This window comes from Plectropomus leopardus, unplaced genomic scaffold (assembly GCF_008729295.1).
Source record: "Plectropomus leopardus isolate mb unplaced genomic scaffold, YSFRI_Pleo_2.0 unplaced_scaffold57, whole genome shotgun sequence".
NCBI classification, from domain to species: Eukaryota; Metazoa; Chordata; class Actinopteri; order Perciformes; family Serranidae; genus Plectropomus; species Plectropomus leopardus.
In genome coordinates this window covers 141552-162522 of record NW_024662630.1, presented here as the reverse complement: position 1 = coordinate 162522, position 20971 = coordinate 141552, and the positions used below count along the sequence as shown (strand labels likewise).

At 39.4% G+C, this 20971-nt stretch overlaps 1 protein-coding gene and 1 long non-coding RNA gene across 2 annotated transcripts; both read right to left on the bottom strand.

The window, feature by feature from the left end:
- Positions 1–149: 149 nt before the first annotated feature.
- Positions 150–8695, bottom strand: LOC121939701 (inward rectifier potassium channel 2-like). The gene is made up of 3 exons (XM_042482681.1): positions 5707–8695; positions 4264–4581; positions 150–2985 (listed from the first exon to the last, which is right to left on the bottom strand). Exons 1-3 carry the CDS (start codon positions 6751–6753, stop codon positions 2755–2757), a joined length of 1596 nt encoding a protein of 531 aa, XP_042338615.1. The 5' UTR covers positions 6754–8695; the 3' UTR covers positions 150–2754.
- Positions 8696–8776: 81 nt separating this feature from the next.
- LOC121939700 lies at positions 8777–18321 on the bottom strand. Its single transcript, XR_006105510.1, has 3 exons — positions 18168–18321; positions 9064–9242; positions 8777–8884 (listed from the first exon to the last, which is right to left on the bottom strand). It is a non-coding gene; the product is annotated as an uncharacterized LOC121939700 (long non-coding RNA).
- Between the last annotated feature and the right edge of the window lie 2650 nt (positions 18322–20971).

Below are 20971 nucleotides of genomic sequence, written 5' to 3'. Positions count from 1 at the left end.
TTTTATCTTAATAGGAGCAGTTCAATGTAAATGCAGAAAAAGATTGTTAGAGCACTGATGACTTACACTAACCATCTGTACGACATTTTTAAAATGGTCAGTAGGATTGTCTCAGGAAGTACAAGAACAAATAAAGAGACAACCAATAATTGAAATTCAATCCCCGTGTTTTATTTGCTCTATAACAAAGTTCAGTTTCATTTGGAAGTGCTCTGTGCCTGAGGCAGCTCTGAAATTACATTTCAGTGTTGGAGCACAGAGCTTTCCCTTTCTCTTTAGAAAAATAACCTTAGGAAGGTACAGTATCAACAGCTTTTATTGTTTTCATCTCACTCATTTATTAAAAATGTATGCAGTATTACAGAATACTATTTTACACTATGTATATTATAAATATCTATGATTAGAAATATGTGTAATGTGAGAAGTGAATCCTAAGAAACCAGTTAAATTACCAAATAATCTTTCTATTTCTCTCTGGGGGTTTTCAAAAATGTTATCGTAGTTAAAGTGATGGTGCAGTGAGTTCAAGTTACAAGTGGAGGCAGGGTGAACGACATGACCCACCACGCAGCCTATAAATAGAACATGGTTGCCACAAAGGAGAAGTGTAAGGGAGGACACAAACATAAAACAGCATTAACAATAATTGTAACAGATAATATGTTGTCAACACCTCAGCCCCCATGAGGTAACCATAAAAAAAAAATTCCAATGACTGAAGTGTAATACTGCGACTGATGTACTGAGGTGAACATGTGCTGATCCAGCAACACTACTGTGCTGTTGTAGAGCTTCATTAGTGATATAAGTTTCCATATACTACTTTAGTGCAAAGTACAAAGAACAAGTTCCCAGGATGTGCGTTGGACAGACTGATTATTGTTGAACACTTTAATTTCAAGCTGTACTCCTGAAGCTGCGTCAGTTTTACCAACACCTTCTGTAATCACTAATTTACTGCAAATCATTACAGGGTCTAAAATAAAAAGGAACTTTCCAAGTGCTTTGTAATATAACTACAAAGTGCAACTATTACATAGCCTAAAATATAATACAACTAAAAGCCTAAAAAGTCATCAGTGCATGTTCATAATGGTACTACTCCATTTCAGAGCAGATTAACAGCGAAGACATTTTTGCCTACTTAGAACATCCTGCAAAATGTCAAAGTGAAAAAAAACCCCACACTCTTGCATAAGTAGCATTTTGCAAATAGACACAATAAAAATAATCTTTAAGCACATTTCAAACATAAAGGGCCAAAATCTCTGGTTTGTTATGAAGGCACCACTCACTACACTGTTCTCACAATCTGTGAGAGAAACCAACTGTAACACATTAGCATTAGAGTAGGGTGTCACATGATTTTATGGGCACAAAAATACTGAATAATTGACTATGAATGTGGTGTGTTTTCAGGTCCGATCCTCATCCACTTGTGCAGATGTTTTAATCTCAGAAAAGCAGAAACGACAAGCCTGCATCACCATCGTCACAACACCTCTCCTGCTTAGTTCAGTTATGTTCTAGGGATGCTGGAGGTGACTTCAGGCCTCCTGTGTATTTACAGAGTCAATGATTGGATGGATTCAGTCCGAACCATCGAGAGTCTTCCAAGTGCCAAAACACTTGTCATAGTTCAGCTGCTAGGTACTACAGTCCAAATGTCACAAAGCAAAACAATACAGTATGGTTGATTTGAGCAAAACAGGACACGAGAAGATGCTGTAGATTGCTGTGCAAGAAAGACTGTATCTCAGTCTGGACACAAACAAACATCATCTGTTTCTGTGTATCACTGCAGTAGCTTGAAGATTACCAACACTGCAATGTTTCCTCTGACAACATGGCATTTAACGCAAAACAAAATGATTAAATGAAGCAAATGCTGAACATCACTGAACATTTTTTTTCATGACACATAGAAAAAAAAAAGCCAGAAAACAAACAACATACAGTACGTAACATGGAAAAGAAACTGCTCAAAATCGCTGCTAGTTTTCAGCCGTTTCTCCATGTTACTGTTGCTCTGCTTTGGCTCCAGCCTAAAACTCAACTACATTCTCTACACTATCCATACTTACCATAGCGAAATCAAACAGTAAAACGATAAACCAGCATTGTGGAATACATTCCTGAGTTGTACCTCAAAGGGTACAGTGCCATTCATTTCATACAGAAGCCACCTCAAACACAGCAGGTCAAAAATGTCTGCAGGTCATAAAGCAGGAGGTGCAGTTGCATGTCAGAGCCACCATGGGGTGCTGTTGTATGTTCTGCCAGTCAGGCATTAAAGCCAGATGGCTGTGTTGTGGTAGTGACGGGCCAGATGTGAGACTTAGCAGACAAGTTTTCAATGATCCTGAAAGATTGCCAGGACCAATCAGACAACTAAGCCAGTGCAGAAACTCCTCTCCCCAAAGGAAGGCCCAGAACCTCCCACTGTCTCTTAATCTGTCCTTTTTTCATTTGTCTGTGCAATCTACAACACAGTACTATCTATCTAAATCTTGCAAACTTTATGAAGTTCCATTTAATCTCATGACTTGCTCCTATTCTGGACTTCCTGTCAAATCACTGTTAATAACGTATTTTTCTATCCTTTATCTGACTCTGGCCTTATCTACCTTTAATCCTGTCTGCGGTCTGCCCATTCCTACCTGTCTTACCCTCTGTTTTTGCCTGTTCTTTCTCTAAACATCTGGGTCTACTTCCTGTCTCTTTTCCCGTAAGGCACCCTATCCCACAGGTTCAGTTGTAGTGGAGATGTTCTGCCAGGGATTGCCTTCGGGTTGGTGGGGAGGGACACTCAGGGTCCTGGTCAGGCTCATCATCAGGGGAGACGAGCTGCAGAGCGACTTCGTTCTCATAGCAGAATGATGAGCGTGAGCTTTGAATGTACTTCTGCTCAGCCAGCTCTTTAGCACTGCATGAGGGCGTGTTTGGGATTTCATATGTCCGATGGAAGAATGAATAGTCCACCTGGAAAAAAGGGGAAAATGAATACTTTTTCAATACACATTGTAAGGTAACAAAGACAAGAGTCTATAACCACTCTGAGTCTGAGGTCGTATATGCGTATAGCTACATAAATCCTGCCATCAGCATGCTGAGATACTCACAATAACAATGCTAAAATAATGATGTCTTTAGCAGGTTGAAGTCATGATTAAATGAAAAATGCCTACTTAACCCTCCTAGATCACATCCCTGGACATTTTTGTGCACCTATTTAACAATATATGCCGAAAATATTACACACACAATTTTTTGTCATATTAGATTAAGTCAGCTAGCAAGCCACAGCATGGCAGGTCAGTGTGTCTTCATCTCCCCAAAAAAACTGTGGTAACAGGCTTGATGGCTAAAAATTATTCTCTTGAGGAGAGTGGTATCAGTGACATGTAAGGATTATGTGTGAGGCATTTAACAATGCTTCAACAACTAACATTAATGTTACATTCAGCATATGTTGGACTTCGTTGCTCTCTCCCCTTACACAAACTACTATCCCATCAGCGTTACACCATTGGATCCTCAGTACTATGACTCGCCCACTTTTCAACAATAAAACCTGTATTATTTCCAAAACATGTTGCTGAGGTCTAATTCGTTTATTCATTAATCTGTTTCATTTATTAATTCATCTTGTCCTCTTCCTCCCCCCTGAGGAAAGTATGTGTGGCAACAGCAGTCTGCTTTAGATCTACTAAACTCCAAATCTGCCCACTTTTAGTGGTCCAATCAAATGCAAAGGATTTAATTTAAATCCAGCTTGTAACTGTAAACCAATCAAACATTCCTTTTCACTGGGAAATATGTCAGTACGGATTATAAAGACGCTCTAACTTCCGTTTTACTGAGACTTTATACTATGTTTACCATCTTTGTGTAGTGTGTTACCATGCTCACATTTGCTAATTACTACTAAACACATAGTACAGCTGAGGCTGATGGGAATGTCAGTTGTGTTTTTATGTCTGGTCATAATCAAAATTACTGTACATATTAAATTTTTGATCTGTTCATGGTGCAAGATGACAAATTATCATCATCTGGGAACCATAAATGTCTGTGCTAATCCATCTAATACAGATATTTCATTTTGGACCAAAGTCGTAGTGGATCAACCATGCAACATTGCCACATTCCTGAAGCCATGACGCTACCGGGGCTGAAAACACTAAATATATGCACCCCTCTAAACTATAGTTAAGTAATGGATACCACTTAGATATGTCTCCATCCTTCTTTTCTTACCTGGTAGCAGTCTTTCCTCTCAAAGAGCACTGGTTCGAATCGGTGTCCCCAGAGGATCTCAGAAGCCAGATACGAGCTCCGGCACTGTGTGGTCATGGCTGTGGCCTCCACCATGCCCTCAAGTATGACCACCACCTCCAATTCAGAGTCATTCTCCAGGGTCTTTTGATCGATCTCGAAGAAGGGTGACTCGTCATTGATTTCGTGGACGATCGTCACTGGCGAGACCAAGAAGATGCGGTCGGTGCCAGTGTCAAAACCCACGTTGATGTCTATATTGTCCAGGGGGAGGAATTCTCCCTCTTCTGTCACCCTTGGCTGAAGTTGGGAATGGAGAGTAAAATTAAGTCACTATTTGACACATAAAAATTTCCACATCAGATGTTGCAAAATTGATTTTACACGTTTGGGAAATATGAAATGGAGACTAGAAACGATTTCCAATACAAAACCAACATCAGCCAAAGGCAGGTTTGACATGATAAAGTAAAATCAAAATGTAATTCTGGCTATAAAATGCAACACATTGGTATATAGAGAAGGCATTCATCCACACCTTGCATGTTGTAAAAAATTAAGTATAAATATACTTGACACCATTTCCTGAAGTAATCTGTAGAAATTACATTTTTTGCTGTGATCCAAAAGCTTAGTGTTTGGTTATTATATTCATATAAATTGGACTATCGAGTCTTTAGTCATACCACCCATGCATAGGCTTATCACTTACCCAACCCTTGCTATGGAACAATATTCAGTCACAGCATTGAGAATTGTATTTCTTTGATCCTCGCAAACATAATCCCTTCTGCCCGGTCTGAACTTTGATATGGTCATGATATTAAGCGAGATCAAATTGTCTATCCTGTAGCCCCAATGTTCCACAGATTTTGACCCTCCGGAAAACCCTGGCAGCATTCACACAACATGCTGGCAGCATTCACACACATATACACACATAGCACTGATGATGACAAAACATTTCCAAAACTAGGAAACATGTTTAAAACTATCCACTTAAGGTCAGACAGTAAGGTAAACATAAGTATACATACACTACAATCAGCTAACCCACATCTAGCACACGTAAGGGAAATTGAGATGACGAAGGACAATGGTTCTCAGTTAAAGAATTGTGGGCAAGTTAATCCATGGTAAATCTTCCTAACCCCAGAGGGAAAATAAAACAAGCTCTCATTAACTACGGTCCACAGGATACAGGCCAGATGGTCTCGGCGCTCTCTCTTTCTCTCTACTGCAACCTTTTTTTCCTCTACTGATATCTTTCACAGTACCAGCCTCTACTTTTTGACAGAATTGTTTACTTTTTGCTGTCTGTTTTACCATCTCCAATTCACCTCTTTGACCTTTTCCTCAAAAATGGAAAGGCTTTTCTCTTTAATCATTGCTAAACTTCCAGCCCATCCATCTCCCTCCACATACCTTCAGTAGTTGTGCTCGAACATGTGCCTCTACCAGGTGGCTCTTGCGTAGGTTTCCGACCCTCCACATCATGCAGAGTTTCCCGTCCCTCAGCGCCACCACGGCCGTGTCGGAGAACACCAGCGTCTCGTTGCGCTTCTTGGGCTTAGCAATCTTTGCCATAACTGCCCCGATGATGAAGGCGTCAATAATGCAGCCCACAATGCACTGCAAAACGACCGCCAACACCGCCAGGGGACACTCTTCAGTCACGCTTCTAAAGCCGTAACCGATAGATGTCTGCGTCTCCAAGGAGAATAGAAAGGCCGCCATGAAGCTGTTCACCTGGAGGAAGCACGGCTCCTCAACCACTGCCTCTCTATCAGACTCTCCTCCAGACTCGCCCTCTCCTGATCCCGGAGAGGAACCTGAGCTGGGAGGAAGCCGAATTGAAAGGTCCCCATGCAAGGAGGCAATGAGCCAGAAGGCAAATCCAAAGAGCAGCCAGGAGAGAAGGAAGGAGAGGGTGAAGATGACCAGCATCCAGCGCCAGCGGATGTCCACACATGTGGTGAAGAGGTCACTAAGGTAGCGCTGGCCCCTCTCGCTCATGTTGACGAAGGTGACGTTGCAGCGTCCGTCCTTGCCCACAAAGCGTTGTCGGGGCCGGCGGCTTGAGCGCCTGGTGCGCCGGCGGTTGGTAGTGGAGGGGGAAGAGAGTGAATCCTGGTCTGAAGAGCGGCCTTTTCCTCTTCCTCCCACACTACTGCCTCTTAGTCCTGAGCACATTCCTCCTGCTCTCACCCCGCCTTCTCCTGCGTCTCCCCCAACTGACTCTCCAATGGCGCTCTGCCTCCGTGCATTGTTGGTGTTGCTCTGGAGAGGTAGAGGTTTGCCGTTCAGGGCATGGGTCGGAGAGGGGCTGGTTGGGGTCCCTGACCCCGTTGGACTCCCCCCTGCCCTAGCCGTGTCTGCAGCACTCTGTGCCAGCCTCATGACCTCTTCCTCCTCCACTGGCCCATCCACCACAGCACTGAAACGGCGTTTCACACGTGCCGCTCCCATCATGCACTACAAAGCCTCCTCTCTTATAGTGTACAATGAGTCTGTATTCCTTCGTGTGCCTTGATTTGATTGCTGATGTGGCAATTAAGCACCTAGACACAGTCAATTAAGTGTGTGGTGCTAACAACACAGTCAGTCCTTCAGTCCTGCTTAATGAAGAGATAATTGAAAGTCCATAGTGACCAATGATAACCAGAGGATAATTCCCTCCAAGGCCACTGATCAGTCACTTACTTTCCCCAACTTGTAATGAAGTTTCCCAGTCGTGTCTATCTTTTGAGTGATAGCACCTTCAGCAAACAAAATGGGATTTCTTGAAGCAGGTCCACAGGTGCATTCATTAACAACCAATGTCTTTCAGTCACACTCAGTGAATGAGTTGAGCTGAAAAGAAAGATATCAGCAGCAGCCCAAGCAGTCTATTTCTATAAGTTTGCAACAATCCTTTTGACAAGGAGTGGTAAGGCTGGATTGACCTAAACAGACTTGACATAAGCATGCAGGATTGGTTCAGTTCAGTTCAAAACAATAAAAAGGGAAAGCTCGAGCAGGCATCAACTGATAAAAGCTATACACTGAAAATGCAACACAGTAGGAGAATGGAGATGGGAACATGTAAAAGGTATACAGCTCGCCACAGGGTATCTTCTATAATACTGTGACAAGATGCAGATAAAGATGGACAAATGCTGCAAATTAACTCAAAATGGGGCGATATGATAAAAACATTTCTAACATGCAATAAAAAGAAATAAAAACATGCCAATTCTTACGATCAAACTTCTCTCCAGTTTCACAACCCCTTGGTATGGGCATGAAGAAACAAAGAGCACAGAACTTTCAGTGAATCAAGCACTACCTTTCATTATTCATCATTCATAATTCTGAGCCAGTATCTCTTAAATAAAGCTGAAATATAGCACACACACAATAAAGTGTTAAACTGCAGTTGTCAAGGAAATGTCGCCTTTGCCCAACAAGAGGGTCCCAACTGAAAGACCCATGTTTTGTTTGCCATTTCCTATTTGATCATGTCACTGCTTTAACAACTTCACATTGTCTTTCTAAAGGTCTGCACATCTGTTTGATGGCCATTGTCAATTTGGTGAAGACTTGTTTTACCGGCTGTTTTGGGAATAATACTGACCTGAACTACACGACTGTTAGCAGTCACCTGCAACAGCTAGTCTCTCAGAGAAGACACACGTCATTACAGCTTAGCATTACAGCTGAGAAAGCTCTTAAGCCTGACAAAAGATAGGAAGAAGAGCAAAAAAAACAGAGTTTACTTCGATCTATCTCCAACACTATTTTGTTTTTTGCTTAAATTGGAAGATTTATATGGAGGGAAAAGGTAAGTACACAGGTCACCTGAGAAAGTGCTCTATATTTCTTGGAGGTGGCGTGCCAAAGAAGATAGATCAGAGGGAGAAGAGCTGAGAAGTGCTGAGCACTACGTGGCTCTGAGTTCTCCTGGGTTTGTGGACTGTAGTCCCTTACTCATCATGTCTGTTTGAACCAGATCACAACGGGCTACCTGAACATCAGAGTTTACACAAACAAAACAAAGTATTATCATATCCAGATACAACAACATGCAAAAAATGACAAAGGTTTAAATAAAGCAAAAAAAGAAATGTGCAAAATATGTCGAAATGAAAAGTATGCTCGTACAGTCAGTATTTACCTTGCCCAACCATTACTCCAAAATTCTACCACTGAATCCTCATGTATACAGAGTATCCACATCCTCTTTGAAACATTAGACAAAATCAAACCCTCAACCGTAAATCTAAGCTGTGGTGAGTACAAAGAGGACTGAAAAATAATAAACAAGAGCTACTGCTACACCTGTACAAAAATGAAAGCCATTTCAATCAACCTGTAACATCAGGGTTGACAAAAGTCTACAACAAATGGAAATGGGGAAAGAGATCCCGCCTGAAGTGTGATGTGACGTAAGGGTTCATCTTCATTCATGTGTTGACCTCCTTTCATGACACATGTTCATTGAGTTTTTGGGAGAAAATTGAGTGAAAGAGTCTGCTGGTTTTTCAGTTCTCTTTACTGAGATGTCATATGTCTGTTTTGCATCCCTTTGCTGTAGGACCTTCTTTTTTAAGACACTGCCAGTCTTGAAAAGAAATCAGAAAAACAAAAAGAGAAGGGTAAGGTATACATTACAAAACTGTGCTTGTCTCAACAAAACCCGTTGCCCTTAAAATAATTGCATATGTTCACATTTAATATCAATTCAAATCTTAAGTATGCTGTATATGATAAATATCTAAATGTATGGTGATTGAAACCTACCGTTTGTGGTGTACCTCTTTGGATGTCTCATGCAGCCCCAGAGTTGTTAAAAGATTTTTTTATAAGTCAAATACCGGTATTGTGGAGGTTTTCCTTTAGACAGTCTTAACTTGAAGAGTCAAACTTAGTCATGACCTCGGGGAAAACGTCACCCAGATGTACCCGAGGAATTACAGAGCCTGTGAAGAGAAGCAGAGAGAAATATTTAGTCATTTTTCATTTATATCTTCTTACAAAATAATTCCTATACCTTTAGGGAAAAAAACATTCATTTGAAATAGGTGAGACCATGTATAGACATGCATCCACCACACATTCATGCATCCAAACAAACAAGCCCAGAAACACGCCAACTGCTACACCCCCTTAGCCAGCTGATACGAACACAAACACTTGACCTTAATGACAAATTTCTTTGCATCCTAGGGACAAAACTGTGGCCACCAAAGGGTCAACTAGGGTTGAAATAGTGTGAGTGTCATGGTATGACAACAATCTCAAAAAATCTTGCATTTTCACTGTATCACAGTATTACAGAATTATTAGTATTATGAGTTACAGTGACCCTTAAACGCATGAAAACAGTGGTTGTTTCTTTTTTGGAAGAACAAACATTTTTATCACTATAATTGAAACTTGAAATCTTATTTTCCAATAGAAGTATGTGTAATTGCTAGTTGCAGCTAAAGAAAATAGAATATGAATAAACACCATTTTAATACACATATGAAAACATATATACAATTATTTTTATGCATTGGTTGATATAAAACTTTTAAGGGAGGACTGGTGAGTTACCAAAAAGGATTGAACTGCAGAGCACTCATTTTGGGTCAGGAAACAAAGTGGTACAGGCTGAGTAATCTTTGATAAACAAGCAATCGTGGATTAAAGCCAATAGACTGGAAGAATTGGAGGGGATTTTCTTGGGCAAAAGGTTGAGACTGGGATTGTAGCTCAGATGAAGGACTGCGGTAAACAGAGACTGTGGGTTGATTGGGGGACAAGAGGTAGTGTGGTCTTGCTGTGGAGATGGCGATATGCTGTGGATTACAGCTGCGCTCGTGACTTTGGTTCTGCTAATCCCCTGAGGAATTATGTAAGAGTCATACCCTTAAAGAAGGTGGCAAGAATATCTATGAACACACACAGGTAGGATATGTTGTGGCATTCAGAGGATTTGGGGTGATTTGGGTGAAAACAGTATGTGGCACTAAATCACAAATGTCACACTGTACAAATAATACAGACTTGTAAATAAAGTGTTGCACTTGAATAAACTGGGACTGATCACTAGGATCTGAGACATAACATGTCTGCATGGATGAATAAATAAACAATGTTGTGCATCCTTTTGACCAGTGCAATTAGCATACAGTCTGCTGCATAATTGTCCCTTGATGTGACGGACCATCATGCATAAATGGGCTTATATGCTGCTGGCTGGGGAAGTAAATTACTGATATTATGCATAAAAATTACTATAAAACTTCATAAGTCATCTTTCTAAGACCTATCTCTTATTCCCTTATCGTTACTGTAGCTAAGCATTGTGCAAATACTATAAAGGTAGAAAAAATGCAAACCAGTGGGGAATTTAATAACTTAATAACTACCAAAATTCTTTTAAATATTAATCTAAACAGAGTGCCACAGAGTTGATGTTTTTCTGTAGGCCAAACCGAAAGTTAATGACGCTTCAATTGGATTTTGGATTATGAATAAAAATAAGGTCTGTGGTAAACAAACATTTATGATACTTAAGCAAAGTATCATAAATGTAACATTTATACTCAATTCAGCGAGTTTAAAGTGATCATTTAGGGACATTTCAGACATGTGAAACTTTAAAAATAAGGTAATTCAGGAAATTTAAATAAATGTTTTCCTTTTTTTCATATCACTGAGCAGCACATCTCCACAAGTAACATGCCTGTTACCAACACATCTGGCCAATACACAACGTTCACAGTCAGAGAATTAAAATATTAAATTAAATCGAATTATTATCATCATATTATTTTAATATATATATCATCCACCACTCGGGATCTGAACCGCATTTTTTTTTTCACCTAAAACTGAAGCCAGAAATAAAATTTGGACAAAATAACAGACTTTTTTTTCAGGTTTGTGCTGCTCAAAGTTCAGTTAATGAACAAATGTGTGACGAGGCAGTCCTGACCTTGAGGCCTCTACTGTAGCTCCTGCCAACACTACCAAATGAACAAGCTCTCAGCTCTGCTATCTCCGTGATTGGGTTGAGGTGTCTCTGGACAACTGACGACAGTAGCTGGAGGAGGTGATGACGGAAGTGTGTGCGTGTGTCTGTGTGTGTATACAGGCAACGTGAGAGTACACGTGTTCTTGTGTTGCCTAACCTTATCCTGGTGAGGTGGCAGGTGTCTCAAATATCTTCTCATATATGAACATGCAGGGGTGTCTGGGAAAACTGTGCATGTGAAGTTGTTCCTTCACACTGTCAGGACCCACCAGAGCAGCGTCTGATCTACAGTCCTGCCTTATATGATAAAGGCTGAAATGTGCCGGGACTTCTCATGTTTAACGGTTCTTTAACCAAATGGATTAGTTATAATACTTACTAATACTATAATAAAAATTCTTTGAATTGGGTATATTTTACATGTGATTTAGAACACATTTGCCATATTGGAGCTGCAATGATTAGTTGATTAATTCAGTCAATTGTCAGGAAAAACTGGCAAAAATTCTTGATCGTTTAAGTCATCTCTCAGGCAAAAAACAAAACAAAAATATTTTTTTTTGTTTTTGGTATTTACCTACATATTTTACTTGGAATTTGGACGGTTGGTGATACAAAACGACAAAAACAGATCACTCATTTTAGACTCGGAATAGGTAATGGGTATTTTTCACAGTTCTCTGATGCTTTTTTTTCCCCCCAATCGACTGATCAAGGAAATTATCCACAATTTAACTGTTCATAAAAATGATTTGTAAGTAGATTGCAGCTCTGAAACCACTTAACTCTATATTTTGTAAAAGTAAACAGGCTGCTAACTGATGATAGCCTAATGATATTATACTTCAAAAGAAAAAAAAAAACTGTTTTTTGCTGTATTTTTTGAAAAAAAAATGACAATTTACTTGCCCCAGGATATTCTTTCAAAATAACACCAGACAAATTTGAAAGTGATACAGCACACATTTACAGACATACAACATTTACAGATACTGACGGGTGCACTATGAGACCTTTCAAGGTAGTTTAAAAGCCTTAAATAAAAGAGTAAAGTTTCTCTAGTATGAATCTTCAAGATACTAATTATACCACAGATCGCCAGTGCTCGCTGTCAGAAACACGGTGAAATACACATAGTGAGACATGCATGCTCTACCAACAGACCGCTCTCTCGAGAGCCCTGAAGCCCCGCTCCCGCTGCTGCACAGAGCCACAGAGCACCGTTCACTTTATTCAAAGTTTATTAACACTGAACATGTCAAGTATCCAAATTGCACCAAATTCGACAAGCCTTGGGTCCCCAGCAATCCACCAACCAAGTATGAAGTAGATGGCATGAATGGCTGTTAAGGTATGTGACGGACGGACGGAAACAGACAGACAGTTTTCCGTGCTTTATAGTTAGATATACTGTCAACTGCCTGAATATAATTGTGTATTGATGCTACTTAGTGCAGGATAATCGTGACTTGGATGGATGGATTTTTCATATTGTCCCATTCCTACTCTCACCATGTATCTGTCTCTCTACAGCACCTCCCCTGTCCTCTTTCTACCCAGATTATCTGACCATATTAAGGTGTTATCTGGCCAGATTAGATTTGCAGGGAATATGATTTCAGCACTTTCATTGAAAAAGGCACTGAATATGTTCTTCATTTTGTCACTCTTCTTGCCTCCCATGTCAAATGTGATCCGTCCTATTTCCTGTACTAAAAATAACAGTTTGAGTAAAACTATGTTCTCATCACAATGCTGCTCTACGGCGAATTTCACATATCCTTAAAGTGGGTTGGATGGTTTCATGATGGGGCGTTTAACCAATACAATATACAAAATGACATCCTCAAAAGTGACCCTCTACATTGTGAGGCCACAATGCAAATGTGGAGACATCAATACTATTGATCAGTGGTAGTTAGAAACCAGGACACAGGCTGGATCTCTCTCACAGCGTCACATGGCTCTCTGTCTCAAACCTGGATTTTCTACATCGCTTTCATTCCAGACTTGGTTATTCTATTAAACTTCACTTTACAAGGAAGATTTTAATATGAAATGTGCACAAGGGGCCTACTGCAACAGCTTTAACGGCCGTGCATATCAAACAAATTCCCAGTGACATTTTGCTGATAGCCTATCTGATCAATACAGTTCTAGTGAAGCGTTGATCTGGTGGCATCATTCATACGTTACAGGAGCTGAAGCTGATGGTTGAAGGCAGCCCCAGAGCGACAAACAGTAATGGATGTTACATCATAACATTACGTGACACTTGCCTGATGGTGTTTCATCATATTTCAAACACATGCATATTTATACATCTTACAAAAAGTTTGAAGTTGAAAGGAGCACAGTGGTGTTCTGCATATTTTCAGCTCATCTGCTATGAACTGCATATATTTTTTAGCAGTTAAATCATTTTTAGGGCTGTCCAGAATGCTTCTAAGCTTCTACAGTTGCTATGGAAACTGACATTTTTTAAAATTATATATGTATTACCCCTAAAATACCAAATAGCCCATGAAATAAGAAATAGTTATTCAACATTATTCAACATTGGAATAGGCTACAGTCAATTTATTGACTTAAAGGCCTACGCGAGCCAATTCATTTTCATGTGGTATGGTTGTAATTTGAATTTATGTGATTATTGCACATTTTGTAGCCATTTTTGCATCAATGAATTCCTAATGGCTATTATTGTTATTATGAGTCTAATGAGAGAAGGAGACAAAAATCATACAAGTCTATAAAAAATTACCACAAGTTCGAGGTAAGTGTGACCCCTCTTACACAGTCTGCTTTAACACAGGAATTTTCAGCACAGTGTGACATTTTGACGATGTGTGATGCATGTGACCCACCATAGAAGATTTAAAAAGCAGCTAATAGCAGTTAGTAGCTAACTCCAAGAAGAAAAGCTTCCTAAAATGTCCACAAATTGGGTTAACAATGAGATTTGGAAGCTATTTACATTTCGAACAGAGGATGAGTTCAGTTGCAATATAACAGATATGGCAAAATGTCAATTATGCCATTGTAATTGTTTTAAAAGTGTTGCTGACGTTTCTGTTATATGTCCCAGCAAAAACCTAAGCTGTTGTCACCTGGTAAGCTGGCATGCTGTCTTGAATCATACACTGAAGCAGCATGATGCTGCTAGTGTTTGGTTCAGTGTAAAAATACCACAGTGGCATAAGAAGGAACTTCATTGAAACTCTATAGCATGATCTCTGTGTAAAAGGGCTTATGACAGCTTTTGGTGCCCCCACTTAGTATTTAAAACACGTACACATACACAACCTCACGCACAGACGAGCAACGCACCTGGACAGGTGCACGTGTTTGAACTCTGCTCAGTGAAATACAAGCTAAAACATATGCACCTGCCCAGGCATGCTAATCTCAAATGTCAAAGTATTTTAAGTTTTTCTTTTAACTTTTTATGTGAAAGCGTATGCATTTGTGAGGTGCTGAGAAAATCACTGGATAAATGAGTCTTGGATTATACTGCACGACTTGCGTGTGAGAGTTTGCAAACAAATGTTTAAATGTAGTTTTGCTGTTGTTAAATGCAAACCAACCTTTACTCCAATTCACTCCAAATGATATACAAATGATCATTTTCTGGTTTAAGTACTCCTTTAAATACTGTGCGCTCTGAGGAGGAAAAGCATTTGGAAATCACTGATGAACAACCCCCCCCCCCACACACACACACACACACACACGCACACACTCACTGTTATGAAAACGTCTGATAATAAGCACAAGTGTGGAGTCATCTTGGCACCAGGCCTTATTCCATCTAATTGAAACTTTTCCGCTGCCGTCCCTCCGTCAGCTGTGTGCAGTGATCGAGGTCATTTGTGTGATGACGACTAAATGTTAATCTGCTGAGTTAAGATGGTGCAGGTTGCAATGTGCTGGTTAAAACGCTGCACAGCTCCTTTCTAATTAAGAAAATTCTCAGAAAAGAGAGAAGTATGCAATCAAGAATAATTTGATTATTTAAATTACACCCATCTTCGTGACATTTTACAGCTCTCTTCTTACATCTCAACTATTACATATTTTGGAAATACTTGCATAAACTCATTCAGTCTTCACACAGTAAATGAAGTTCACTGTCACAGAAAGTTTTTGTCCAGATGTTATCATAAAGAAACATCTTTTTACAAAAGGTAATTTCAACATGATGCATGACTACAGGGCTCCAGCCTCACCTTGCATCAGCAATTTATCTGTTGTATTAGTATGTACTGAATGAAGTTTTGTATTTATAATCAACTTGTGGGACGAAAAAAAAATCATGGTGCACTCTTTTACTGCAAGCTCACCACTCCCCAGAGATCTCGCCACACCACTGCACACATCTACGACATATGACTGCAACAGCTTTAACCCAATCTGCCTAAGAGTAGCACAACAGAGTGACGCTATTTGTAGATATTTTCTTTTAAAATATAGTACAAACATGGGATGTTAATCACAAGGTACACTTCGGTGTTGACATCACATGTACTGTAAACTGCCCGTGGTAACAGTAGTATCACACCGCAGGTGATTCAAGACGCACTCACACTATACGACGTTTCTGGTGCTAATAATTTTTAAAATGTGTGTATGTACAAAATATTGTGTAAATGCATTGAACATTAGGTTTGATTTGTAGCATTTTTGCCCCGCTTATCAGGGAAAGCCTTGGCATGTAAACGTGTCATAATTTTAATGTCAAATGGTCTTGGATTGAAAAAATTAAAAATGAATGCCACATGCAAACATCAGAGCAGTTACTGTAAAACGTATGGAGTATAAGGACGCCACACACTGCAGTCTAAATGTAAAATACTGCATCACAAAAGGACATATCATAATAAACTATATTAAAAATCTTTCCTCTTTTCAAAATCATAAATTAAAGTGGCTTAACAGGGAAAAAAAAAAATTGCACTTTGCAGTTTCTTTATGATATGTTTCAATCTACTTATGGAATAAAGAAAGACACTACAAACTAAGTGGGGCATGACGTCTGAAAGAAGTGTGTGTTTACCAGGCAGGGCGGATCTAGCAAAATGTGCTGTCGAGTTGTATTATGGGAGGTGTAGGATCCAGGATTTTTGGAGCTTCACCCATAATAGAGACTTAAAGTATCTCTGCTTTTGCGTTATAAAGCACCCCGGGGATGATGTTTTTCTGTAGACCAACCCAGAGGCTAATGTCGCTCTGATTCCCTCGTCCAAAACCTATGGGATTTTTCCATTGGATATCTGATCACTGCAGAAAATAAACTGCGGCAAAAAAAGTATGATACTTACACATTTTGTTTAGCAAGATAATCTTCGCAAATGACCACCACTTAAGCCTAAATGTAATCACCAGAAATGAAAAGCCATTGCTAGGCTAAAACGAACTACAATATGGTCGCAACGCCACAGCTACAAGGCTGTAAAGCCATGTCCGGTGCAGCGTGATGACGACTGTTGGCTACTTTAGTCACTTGATAGCGGCCGTATTTTTAAGACACATAAAAGCTTCAGAGTTCACGAGTGGGGTATTTACTGACATTTTTTTGTCATAGAACAAAACGTGAAAGTCTCTCAAGCTTGTATTGACTGAATGTAATACTCACACTTTTTCATTAACTAATCTTATCGGCTACCATTAAAATAAAACGCCTACACAGATAATTGGCAAAATGCCAAATATTGGCCCCAATAATCGACCAGGCCAATAATCTGTCAACCCCTATTTAGGACTCATCACTAGGGTTCTCTGATGATTTTAGACTATTTATTGATTTAATTTTTTTGGAAGTACGACACAAAATTTCTGGAGTACCATTTCACATCATTAGCTATAACATTTACTTGCTAACTGCCTTCAATGCAATGCATTGATAAAATAACTTTTTTTAAATAATGGTGCCCTAAATGTTATCAACATTTACAAAGATAGATGTTGACCAGTATTACAAAATAAAACCACGAGCACCTTTAACAAGACAATAATCTGGAGAAACTGCTGTCATTTTATAATCCTGTACTTTGGTCTTTACCCTGTGTGCCTCCTTGGGGAAAAAACCCAGCACTGTCTTGCCATTTCATTTAAACTGCACTTTGTAAAGAAACTGCAAGCATCCTCTCAAAATCTAGATGCATGTGTAGGCCTACTGTGTTTTGTCTCTCCATTTCAGAAACGCCACATGACTATGAACCTATTTAAAAATACAGCTGTGTTTTCTATCAGATCACAGCTCACAAAACCAAAAAAGGATTAAGGTCTAAATCATCAGGGCACACCAAGTTCTCTGGCCACCTCATCTGCTCAGTACTCCCTCTGTCAGAGCCTCACAGTTCACTGTTCCCCTAACAGCACCATCTTTTTATTCATCCTCCAGTCCCACACAGCACCAGCTAATGAAAAAATAGACAAAAGCTAATGCAGTGCTTGAAATTTCCTAAATAAAATGGATTTTAAGCATGGAAGAAAAACAGTTTGAGCATCTTTTTGGTGAAGAAGCACTAATATTGTATTTGTAAAGAATTATATTCCATTCTCAAAGCAACTCTACGATCTTAATCATTAGTAACATTAAGGATTACAACAGTGTCACTAAGGTGCCACCTAGATAAATGTTTAAAATTGCATCATCTTTGTCCGATGTTTTTTTTTTTTGTTTGTTTGTTTGTTTTTTTTAATCAGTTAAAAAGCACGAGTTCACCTGCCTTTAAATAAGGACTTCAAGTTATCAGGCTGCTTCCGGACACACACAACTGCCACATGACATCGATGAAATAAAAATACAAAAATCAATTTCCAAGCAGAAGTGGTGCTTTGACAACTTCTTGCGCAGTTAAATTCATTCAGCACTTACCGGCTGTTTTCCTCCCCGTTAATTCAGCGACGTCAGTTTACTCTCAGTTTCTCCTTTAACCGAATTTAATGGTCGGTCGGTTAAATTTAAAAAGAAAAGGACGCTGATTATGACCCGCGCGCGAGCTGTCCCTTGCTGGCGGTCCCGTTAACTGTCCGCGTGCCCTCAGGTGGCGGATGAGCGCGCTCACGTTGCGATGCTATCTGTCCCCAATCAAAGACTCCCACGCGCCTCTCCGGACTGCCAGCGTGACCTTGTCACACCATCCTGTCTGATTAATCAATGTTAAATTACAGTTTAGATGTTTGATACACACGAATTATTTGTCATTTAGTTTCAGTAAAGTAAAAAAGAATAGACTTATTTTCATTTTAAGTCAATCTGTATAAAAATAGTTAAACACTTTGTAATTCAATAAAGAAAATAATAATTATCTTTTTATTTAAAAATAAGAAAATATCATTTTCAGATCAATCTAACTTCATATATTTGTGAGCAAATTTTGTTTTATAATATACAATTTTTCTATCCATTTATTAACCTCTTATTTGTGCTGTTTTGCACTTTTAAATGTCAGGCTACAGTTCTGTAACAATGATTTTTTAAAAGTTGGATTTGACTGTGAATAATGAATAAAATGTAATAAAATAATTCTACAAAGAAAAGGTATTATTGTAGAAACTGATGTTAACATTTTATGACGGGTTTTATGAATGTGTTTTTGTCCGTGTGTGTGTGTTTGTCAGTCAGAGACACTGAGAGCCTTATCGAACAGGGTTTGGTCAATAAATGCCAATAAAGCTAATTTGAATATGAATTTGAAGGCCAGACAGACAGACAGACAGACAGACGAAGAGAGAACGATCGAGAGACAAAGTAACCAGTGACCATGCAGCCAGATTAGTGCGTGTGTGTTTGTGTGTGTGTGTGGGAGAGACAGCGAGAGAGACAGAGCGACAGTGTGTGTTTACTAATACTTAATCTGATTTAATCTCAGTCAAGCCACCCAAGAAGTGACCTATGATGTCATGAGCTTTGTCATTCTATGGAAATAAGGATCAGATTGGAGATGATCGAGGTCAAGGAGCATCATACTGCAGCAGCCACAACAGTCAGCAGAATCCAACAACATCAGCATGTAAACATTCGGATATCAAACCCCCTGTGCATTTATTTATAAAACACAGGAGGATAATCTTAATCTGCACCCTGTGTGGTTTTAAATTGCATAAGTGTTTGGTAAAAACACTAATTGTAATTGACCCATGGAAAACTGTGCGGGAGGAAGGGGCAGAGAGAAAGTGAGGGAGAAAGTGATGTGGGGAGGGACGATGATGTCATTCACTTAGAGGATGAACAGAAAGACATGAGCTTTAAAAACAGTACCTGCAAATTATATTTTGTTGTTCAATGCACAGAGAATCAGTTTAAACATGGCAGGAAAGTATTCGAATAATGTTTTAAGTGTTTTTGATGATATCAACATGACAACTTAATTTTATTGCTATTTTTTTTAAATGAAAATTTTAGTAGAGTCGCCAGTAGCCAGAATAAAATGCCGGTATCATGTGTTTCAGCAAACCACGGATATGTTACATGTGTTACATTTACACTACTCACTTAACGTAGTTTAGATTAAATGTATATTAGATGAGTTCTGCAGACCGCTGTTTCGAGACCAACAACGACAAAACCGGGTACGGGATGTTGAGAAATTTCTAGCCATGTTTGTGGTGACAAAACTGGGCATTTTTAACAAGACGTCAGGACCTTTCCAACCATGGTCATGGTGACAAAACCAGATTTTTAACGAGACATCAGGACATTTACAGCTTTGATTGTGGCAACAAAACCAGATATTTTTAACCAGATGCTGGGACCTCTCCAACTGTTTTCGTGTGCAAAACTGGATATTTTAAGCCAGAAGTTAAGGTATTTCCAACCGTGTTTGTGGTGACAAAACCAATTTTAATTTTTTTTATAACTATCAATATTTATTGTCATTTTGCCTTTATTTGATAGGAAAGGATGTGCGCTTGAAAGGGGCAAGAGAGAGGGGATAACGCAGCAAAGGGCCACGAGCCGGAAGCAAACTCGCAGCCACTGCAACAAGGACATTGCCTTTGTACATGGGGCACCCACTCTACCCACTGAGCCACCTGGCGCCCCAAAACCAGGTATTTTTAATAAGACATCAGGCATCTCAAACCATGTTTGTGGCAATAAAACAGGGCATTTTTAAAGAGATGTCAGGCGTTTCTGGTCGGTTTTTGGGTTTAAACAAAACAAGTACTTTAACTCATCTGCTACATACGAATCAAATTTAACATATTAAACGTACAAATGTATATTTGTGGTTTAAGAACCAGGCAATGCCAACAATTATTCTGGCGATTTGTCGTTACCAGAGTCGTCCCTTTAGGGGTTTAAGGTGCTGACCATGAACTGTAATGTCCCTTGTTCAAATGCAGTCTGAGACCCTTGTTTCATGTCCCTCTCCATCTAAAGTAACCTGTACTGGCATACAAATGTATACTTTTATACTTTTTTTACTTCCAGATTTTATTACCATCTCTCTCTTTCTGTTCTTTCTGCCTTTCTCTCTGCTATAAATCCTCCAACGAAAGGCAAAAAAACATTTAAAATGTGGTCATCTGTGTTTACCGTGACTGGATGTTCTTGTCTTATTTAAACAGTGTTTGACTTGATTTGATTGTGGTAAACCGTTGGAGCCAATGCAGCTTAAAATAAACAATGAGAAATGTTCATCTGGGACCAAACGTTCCTTTTTACTTATTTGACTG